Source organism: Tupaia chinensis, unplaced genomic scaffold (genome assembly GCF_000334495.1).
Source record: "Tupaia chinensis unplaced genomic scaffold, TupChi_1.0 Scaffold000273_1, whole genome shotgun sequence".
Classification (NCBI taxonomy): Eukaryota; Metazoa; Chordata; class Mammalia; order Scandentia; family Tupaiidae; genus Tupaia; species Tupaia belangeri.
In genome coordinates this window covers 2500397-2509408 of record NW_006159755.1, presented here as the reverse complement: position 1 = coordinate 2509408, position 9012 = coordinate 2500397, and the positions used below count along the sequence as shown (strand labels likewise).

At 57.6% G+C, this 9012-nt stretch overlaps 1 protein-coding gene across 1 annotated transcript in view; it reads left to right on the top strand.

Annotated features, from left to right (window-relative positions):
* The first annotated feature begins 26 nt into the window (after positions 1 to 26).
* Positions 27 to 9012, top strand: part of LTBP3 (latent transforming growth factor beta binding protein 3) — a 17861-nt gene continuing 8875 nt past the window's right edge. Inside the window, exons 1-13 of the mRNA XM_006149943.3 lie at positions 27 to 170; positions 3200 to 3529; positions 3669 to 3871; positions 4064 to 4169; positions 4349 to 4441; positions 4602 to 4724; positions 5157 to 5315; positions 5419 to 5604; positions 6001 to 6017; positions 6106 to 6178; positions 6353 to 6451; positions 8664 to 8789; positions 8884 to 8987. Coding sequence (XP_006150005.1) covers positions 107 to 170; positions 3200 to 3529; positions 3669 to 3871; positions 4064 to 4169; positions 4349 to 4441; positions 4602 to 4724; positions 5157 to 5315; positions 5419 to 5604; positions 6001 to 6017; positions 6106 to 6178; positions 6353 to 6451; positions 8664 to 8789; positions 8884 to 8987 — 1683 coding nt within the window. The 5' untranslated portion in view covers positions 27 to 106. The remainder of the gene's footprint in view (positions 171 to 3199; positions 3530 to 3668; positions 3872 to 4063; positions 4170 to 4348; positions 4442 to 4601; positions 4725 to 5156; positions 5316 to 5418; positions 5605 to 6000; positions 6018 to 6105; positions 6179 to 6352; positions 6452 to 8663; positions 8790 to 8883; positions 8988 to 9012) is intronic.

Here is a 9012-nt window from a genome sequence, read left to right as displayed (position 1 = left end):
CGGGGCGCTGGCCCGCGAGCGCTTCAAGGTGGTCTTTGCGCCGGTGATCTGCAAGCGGACCTGTCTCAAGGGCCAGTGTCGGGACAGTTGTCAGCAGGGCTCCAACATGACGCTCATCGGAGAGAACGGCCACAGCACCGACACGCTCACGGGCTCCGGCTTCCGCGTGGGTGAGGGCCAAGGGCAGGGGCTGGGGGGAGCAGGGAGAGACAGGCACCAGCACAGGGCAGGAACCGTAGTGGAGTCTTAAGCATGTGCGGCTGGGAGGACAGACAGCATTGATCTGGGGGCCTAGGACCGCAAGGTCATCAGGGGGCTTGGAGGGTTGGCTTTCTGGGGGCCAGAATTTGGGGACTCCATGGAGGCCTGGACTTTAAAGCTTCGGGTTTAGCAGAGGTTGGAGCTAAGCTTAATTTCAGTTGCTTCTGAGGTGATGTGTTCTGAAAACGGAGCAAATGAGGGTTTTGAAGGATGTGAGTGAGGGGCAGGAATTCTCAGAGAAGAGTTAAATATTTCCCCAAGAAACAAACTTGCTGGAAGAAACAGGAAAAGCCTTCTTAAAACGTCTAAGGTAGGGCCCGCCAGAGGTAGACACCTGCTTTCTCCGGGAGGAGGAGTTAAGGTCAGGGCCTGGAATGAGGGTTCTAAGTGTGTGTGGGGGGTATCGAGGCCTAATAAGTATTGATAGAGTGCAGGACTGGTTGGGTCCTAAGTCTCTCCTTTTCTGTGTCTCCCCTAAGCTCTCAACTGCTCTGCCTCAAAGGCCCTCAGAGTCTATCCCTGCCCCTGCTCCAAGCCCTTATGACCTCCCAATTCAACCTGGAGCCTGCCCCCTCCCCAGCATCTCTCTTCAGAGTGCCAGGCCTGGGGATCAGCCCCAGGGCCCTATGGGCCAGGCTGGGGGAGGTGTCCCAGCAGTAATTACCCTCCTGGACAGGGTAATTAGGCTGAGCCCAGGATGGCACCAGCAAAACAGCCCCTTTTACACATTCCTATATCCACACACGACTCACAGACCTGAGGAACCCACTCACATGGTTCCAGGTCTTCTCGAGATGGTGTGCGTGCATGCATGTGCACATGTGCGTGCGTGCATGTGTACGTGTGTGTGCATGGCCTCTGTGTGGGGGGGGCATGCATAGACTTTGCAGAGGCGGACATGATTAAGTGCATGTCTCAGAGTTGTTGTCTTGGGTGTGTGTCACCAGTCACTGTTTGGGAGTGTATGGGGGTATTTACGTGAGCATGTGTTGGTGTCAGAATGAGTCTGTGCGTGTGTTTGTGTGTGTGAGATGACTGCATGTGAGTCTGTGTGTGCCCAGCCTCCCAGGCCCCCTGGCCAGCTTACCCAGGCTGCTGTCTCCATCCATGCTGCCCACATCCCCCAGGCTCAGCGCCCAGGCCACAGTGGGCGGGTGTCACTGGGAGGTCACTCTCACCGCTATGGGTGACTCACTGGGAGGCAGGAAGGAGAGGATCCTGCCTCCCCCAGCCCAGGACACACCCCTTCTGTCCTGTGAGGCCTGGCCCCATGAGGCCTGGCAGAATGAGCTGAGCTGGACTGGGCTGCTTCCATCTCTTTCATCTTGACCTTCATGGCCATAGATGAGGCCTCTTGGGGACCTCATTGATAGAGTGTAGGCCGGGCCTGGGTGGGGGGTCTGGTTGGGGTGTCTAAGGATGCATCACCCCAACCTTTCTACCCTGGGAAGTGAAGGCAGCCATGGGGCAGGCAGGAGAGGGGGTGGGTCTGGCACGTGAGCTCCTGGCCCCAAGACTGGATGCGCACGTTGGATGTATGTGACAGAGAAACAGACAGAGGTCCTATCCTCTCTCAGCAGTCACTTCATTCATTCCTCCTTCTTCTGGGACCCAGAACTAAGGCCAAGCTGGCCCTGCCCTTCAAAGTACCTTTTATAGTGGGAAAAACAGACATGAATATAACCAAGCGTGCCAGGCAGAGCTGGAGCAGAGGCCGATAATTTAGCAGAGGGAACAGGGAAGGTGAGATACGAGGAGAGGCTTCCTTCTGGGAGGAGCTGTGTCTCGGCTGTATAGAGGCAGGGGAACAGGGCTCTGAGGTGGAGGGAATGTCATGAGCTAAACCAGAGGCAGAAGGCTCACAGGAGGGAGCTGAGTCCTGGGGTGTGGGGTGCACATGGAGAGCAGGGGAATGGCCTGAAAGAGGGTCTGAGCTGCGGAGGGCCTTGGCTGTCCAGGCTCAGAGGCATTGGCCAGCAGGGGCATGACCAGCCCGAGCTTTGCCTCAGGCAAGCCTCTCTCGGAAAGCTGGGAGAGTCAGGAGGCCAGCAAGGGTCTGGGCAACAAGGCCCAGCCAGGGGAGGGGTAGAGGCCGTGGGGAGGAGGGGCAGTGGATTCATGGGACATCATGAAGGCTGTCACTGGGTGGGGCCGGAGTGAGAGGGATGGGGCCTCAAGGCTCAGTTCTGGATGAGTGGGCAGGCTGGGGTTTCCCAGTGGTGATCCCAGGTCAAGAGGAGATGGGGCGGCAGAGGCTGAGTTCTGACAGTGCCCTGTGGGGGGAGGTGCCCACGAGAGGTCCAGAGTGGTTGGGGGCTGTGGCTGTCTCTAGACGTGTGGACGTGATTGGCAGTGGCGAGGTGCGGACCTTGGGATGGGAAGGCACAGGGAGGGAGAGAGGGGGAGAGTGAAGATATGGCTGAGGCCCGAATGAGGGGGAGAGTTTAGTGGAGAAGAGGAGGCTCCAGGGAGAGATCAGATACCCAGAAAAGGCCGAAGCAGAAAGCCAGAGGAGGGAGAGGCTGTTCCATCACGATCATCGTCATTTGTTACAGCTTATTTATTAGGCACCCTGCGTGTAGCAGGCACCACGCCAAGTGTCCGTGCAGGCATCAGCTCATTGCATGGATGCAGCATCCTTACAGATGGGGACACTGAGGCACAGGCGGGGGAAGTCGGTTGCTCACTGCACGTGGCCTGCCCAGGATTGAAGTCGAGATGCACGACTCAGAACTCAACATGAGAATGAGGATGTTGGGGGACCTGGAGAGGCGGAGAGGACATTTTCCACGTGGGATGTGTTAGGAAAACCAGCTTCCCAGGGAGGACAGAGCTAGTGGGTGGCAAGGAAGCAGGGAGGAGACAGGATGTGGGTGAGGGACTGGCTCTGGGGGCTGAGGGCGGGGTCGCCAGGCCCTGATCCATCTCCCCTCCACAGTGGTGTGCCCTCTGCCCTGCATGAACGGCGGCCAGTGCTCCTCCCGAAACCAGTGCCTGTGTCCCCCGGACTTCACGGGGCGCTTCTGCCAGGTGCCTGCTGGAGGAGCCGCTGGAGGCGCCGGAGGCTCAGGCCCAGGGCTAGGTCGGGCCAGCGCCCTGTCCACAGGCGCACTGCCGCCACTGGCTCCAGAGGGCGAGTCTGTGGCCAGCAAGCACGCCATCTATGCTGTCCAGGTGATCGCCGACCCTCCCGGGCCCGGGGAGGGCCCCCCAGCCCAGCATGCGGCTTTCCTGGTGCCCCTGGGGCCAGGACAGATCTCAGCGGAAGGTAACAAGCGATGGGCAAACCTGGGAAGCCCGATGGGTGGGCCCTAGGGTGGCTGCACGGAACAGAGGCCAGCCTTGGAGGAGCTCAGTTGGCGACTCGCAGTGCGGGCAACCCTGAGGCCACCGCGCCCCGCCCCCAGTGCAGGCCCCGCCCCCCGTGGTGAACGTGCGGGTCCACCACCCGCCAGAGGCTTCAGTCCAGGTGCACCGCATCGAAGGGCCTAATGCCGAGGGCCCAGCCCCCTCCCAGCACCTTCTGCCGCACCCCAAACCTCCCCACCCCCCACCACCTACCCAGAAGCCCCTGGGCCGCTGCTTCCAGGACACGCTGCCCAAGCAGCCTGTGAGTGAATCCATATTCTGGAGGGTACCCACCCTTGGGTCTTTCAGGGTTGCCCTATCACAACTCCGGATGGCTTAAAAACTGGGGATGTGCAGGCTGGGGGACGAGAGAGGGAAGGGAGAGGAGGGGGTGGAGAGGAAAGGGGGGGGAGTGAGTGGGATGACTACTCTGTAACCCCTCTTCTCCCCTCAGTGTGGCAGCAACCCCCTCCCTGGCCTCACCAAGCAGGAAGACTGCTGCGGGAGTATTGGTGCTGCCTGGGGCCAGAGCAAGTGCCACAAGTGTCCCCAGCTGCAGTGTGAGTGCCTGGGCTCGGGGTGTCCCCCACAAGTGGGCCCACACCAGCCCTGGGGGTCCCCAACCCAGTACCCACCAGATTCCTCTGTACATCCTGCTCAGCCCCTCCCTCTCCTTCCCTCTTGACAGGCTCCTAGTGTGTCGTGTCCCCCGTGTCCCCATGCTCTCCTCTCTCTGCAGACACAGGGGTGCAGAAGCCAGGGCCCGTACGTGGGGAGGTGGGAGCCGACTGCCCTCAGGGCTACAAGAGGCTCAACAGTACCCACTGCCAAGGTATGGCCAGCCAGGGGACTGTGGGCGGGAGGATCACTGGAGGAGGTCCCAAAGTGGACGAGGGGGCCGGTGGGGTTGGGCCAGGACCCCGAGAGTTTCGAGCAGCTTGCTATCACCCTGTGGCCCCATGCTAGAGGGACCAAACCTCTACTTATCGTAGACATCAACGAGTGCGCGATGCCAGGCATGTGTCGTCATGGAGACTGCCTCAACAACCCTGGCTCCTATCGCTGTGTCTGCCCACCTGGCCATAGCTTGGGCCCCTCCCGTACACAGTGCATTGGTGAGGCTGGGGTGTGCTTGTTCCCGGGAGGTCACAAGGCATGGGTGGAAGGGGTATGACTCCAAGCAGCAAGGATCAGAGGTCACAAGAGATCAAAATGGGGTCAAGGTTTGACTGAAGGAGGAACTAGACCCAGAGCAGGGCAGAATAGGGATTAGGGAGGTCAGAGGTCACATGAGATTGGGATTAGAGGTCATGTGTCAGTAATTACATGAAGCCAGGGTCAATAGGGCTTGATGGGTAGGAGGGTTGAAGCTCAGAGCAGCTAGAATCAGGGGTTAGCAGTCACATAGGTTTCAGGGGTCACATGAGACCAGGGTCCTGTGAGGTCAGAAGCCACATGCGCATCAAGGGTTTTCTGGGCCAGAGACAAAGCCTGGGGCAGGTGGGAAGAGGGAGGCCCAGATGCCCACTTCCCAACTGCTCCCGCAGCAGACAAGCCGGAAGAGAAAAGCCTGTGTTTTCGCCTGGTGAGCCCCGAGCACCAGTGCCAGCACCCCCTGACCACACGCCTCACCCGCCAGCTCTGCTGCTGCAGTGTCGGCAAGGCCTGGGGTGCCCGGTGTCAGCGCTGCCCGGCAGATGGCACAGGTGAGGCAGGGACCTGGAAACCTGGGGTGCTATCTGTCCGGAAAGCAGCTGGGGCTATCTGTCCAGGAAACGCTCACGTCCGTGTCCACTGTCTTGACTATAGCTGCCTTCAAGGAAATCTGCCCAGCTGGGAAGGGGTACCACATCCTCACTTCCCACCAGACACTCACCATTCAGGGCGAAAGTGATTTTTCTCTTTTCCTGCACCCTGATGGGCCACCCAAGCCCCAGCAGCTCCCTGAGAGCCCCAGCCGGGCGCCACCAGCTGAAGACACAGGGGAAGAGAGAGGTCTGATTTGATTCCTTCTGTTCCCTGACCCATGCTGGACCCCTAGGTCTGATCCCTGGACTCCTGATCTACAGATCTGACCTTACAGTCTAACCACCCAACTCCTAATCCCTGACCCAGCCAGACATGACCCTCTGATCCCCAGGCTTGACCCTCTGACCTAGAAGTTTGACCTTGAGCTATAAATTCCTAAACGTTAATCTGTAACCCAAAGACCTTGCTTCCCAGACCTGGTTCCCTGACCACTGTACAAACATCCTGATCAGGATCCAACCCCTCCCTAATCCACAGATGCGATTGTTGATCTCTTAGGGACCCTAATTCCCAGATGCCGATCCCAGACCTAACTCCCTTCCCCATCCCAACACTTAACGGACCCATCTTCTTCCCTTTTAGGGGTGACTACGGACTCAGTGAGTATGAGAGCCCACATGGGAGAGGCGGGGAGGCAGGGGAAACACACGGGGAGGGGTGGAGTGCTCATGCTGCTGTCATCCGCAGCCAGTGAGCGAGGAGCAGTCAGTGCAGCAGAGTCACCCAACTGCCACCACTCCTCCTGCCCGGCCTTACCCCGGTGAGCTGGGCACTGCGAGGCGAGGGCTAGTCCTCAGAGGCTAAGTCACTGGGCAGGGGGCGGGGTAGTTCACAGCTTCGGTACTGCGGGAGGTGAAACTGGGTGAGAGTGCCCAGCTGACGGCTCACGGGCCCTCCTCCTTGCCTTCTGATGGGTGTGCGCTGCTGCCTGCAGAGCTGATCTCTCGCCCCTCACCGCCTACTGTGCACCGATTCCTGCCTGACCTGCCCCCTTCTCGCAGTGCTGTAGAGATCGCCCCCACTCAGGTCACAGGTAAGATCTGCCAGCAGGACCATGCCCCACACAGGCCTCGCCACCAGTGGTCTTTCTCCTTCCTTTCCAGGCTCGTCATTCCTTAGTCCTAACAGGCTAACACTCTGGGAAGCCCCACTGTGAGCACAGATCCCACCCTGCCCTCAAATGACCCAGGTAGTACAGTGGTTAGCACATCCTGATGCCTGAGCATTCACTCATTTATCAAATCTTTATTTGACATGTGCCAGGCATTGTGGGGGTGCTGCAGATACTGCAGTGAACAAAAGTAGACAAGAATATCCTGACTTTGCAGAGTAAATAGACAACAAACATAGCAATAAGTAAAAATCTAATAATGTCTACGGGATCAGTAGTTGGCATAATAGCTATGTCGCTGGACTCCCATGTAGTTGACCACGGTTCGAGTCTGGGCCCAGTGGCTTAAACTCACGCCTGGCACGTGTGTGTGTGTCCAAGATCTGGTGAGGGGAATGGAGGAGAAGGGATTTCAGTGTGGCCATCCCCCCTGGGGGGGGGATTTTCACTTTCTGTCTCTTTGTTTCTCTCTGTCTTTCTGGTGAGCACACACACCCTATAGCAAAAACCTCTCCAAAAAAAAAAAAAAAAAAATCTAGGATGTCTCATAAATGCTATGAAAAAAATAAGAGAAGAAAAATGTCTGGGGGTTGTGATAATGTACGGGGCCTGCAGTGAGAGAAGGGTTTCTGAGCAGAGATTTTTTTTAAAGTTTTATTTGTTACTATTATTTTTAATTTGATCAGAGAAAGATAAAGAAAGAGAAAGAGAAAGTGAGAAAGCAAGTCACCAGGTCCGGGACTCAAACCACGATCAGCCATGTGGGAGTCCGGCACCTTAACCACCATGGCCCCTGCTAGCCCTCTGAGCACGGTTTTAAAGACTGTCAGAAATTGAAGAGTGGCAAAGCAGAGGAGAGATGGGCATGCAGGATGAGGAAAAGGACATTCCAGGGGAAATTGAGTTTGGGCAAACACGTGGAAGTGTGGGGGACACTGGTGGGGAGCGGAGAAGCCACACACAGATGAGATCAGTGTTTCTAAGCTGGGGGAAGCCAGGGACACCCAGCCTTGTCAAGAGACTTGGATTTGACGGGAAGTGTCTGCATGGGTTTGGGCATCATAATAATTGCTAGCACCAGCTGAGCAATCTGTGCCAGGCACCATCTAAAGAACTTCGTTACAAACTATCATTTAACCTTCTCATTCTCTCCGAAGTAGGCATTGTTAGCCTCATCTTCCAGATGAGGACACTGAGGCTCAGAGGCTCAGTATCTTCCCCCAGGTCACACAGAGCCAGACTCAAACCCACATCTGTGTGGGCTCCAAAACCACAAGAGAGTTGTCATCCCGACTGAAATCCTGAGCCTAGATGAGCTCCGGGCATGAGGGCCCAGGGGAAAGGTGACTGCCCTGGTCTGTGGAAATATAGAGAGTGAGGCACCTGGGACGCGTCTCACGGGAAGAGGTGTTAAGGAAGCCAAGGGAAGGGTCCTGGAGGCAATGAGAACAGCCTGCAGAAGGCCCCTGGCTGTGCGGGATTCGGACAGAGTAGAGTTCAGCATCGTGGCCCAGGTTGCATGGTCAGGGGCGAGGAGAGCTGGGCTTGGTGACAAAGCGGAAGGGGGTTCCTGCATCTGCACACCTGGGTACTGTCGTGGCACAAGTTAAGACCCCCAGGAAACCAGCTCTTGCCTGCCTTGGGAGGGTGAGGTAAATAGCCATCCTGGAATGGGGGCCCAGGTTCCTGGAGCAACGGGAAGAAGATATCGGTGTGACAGACTACAGGGGTTAAGGCGGTTAAGGTGTTGAGGTGACTGGGGAGAATGGAGTTTCAGAGATCCTTGGGAGGGGTGTTGGAATGACTGAAGGCCTGGAGGGAATGTGGTATGAGGTGAATGGAGTCAGGATCTCAGAGTGGAGATGAAGGATCAAGGGTCCTGGGGTTGGGATGATAGGAATGTCAGGAACCTGGGGTTTTGGTTTGAGAATACCTGAAATCATGATATTGGGGTTATCTGGGATGGAAGCATAAGAAATCCTAGGGTTGTGGTTTGGGAGTGCAGGATCCTTGAGGTTGGGTGTGAATGGGCTCAGATACCTGGAGCAATAGGGCTGGGTTGTCTGGATCATTTTGGGGTATGGCAGAAGGTGAGCGTTCCCCGCTCTGCCTCCTGACCCACGCGTGACCGCAGAGACGGATGAGTGTCGACTGAACCAGAACATCTGTGGCCACGGAGAGTGCGTCCCTGGCCCCTCGGACTACTCCTGCCACTGCAACCCAGGCTACCGGTCGCATCCGCAGCACCGCTACTGCGTGGGTGAGCGCCTGGCGGGAGCGCGAGTGGGTGGCCCAGGGGACTGGCCTGCTCGCGACATCCCTTTGACGTCTCTTGGCCCGCTCCTCCTTCCCAGACGTGAACGAATGCGAGACCGAACCATGCGGCCCAGGGAGGGGTATCTGCATGAACACCGGCGGATCCTACAACTGCCACTGCAACCGCGGCTACCGCCTGCATGTGGGCGCTGGGGGGGGGTCACGGC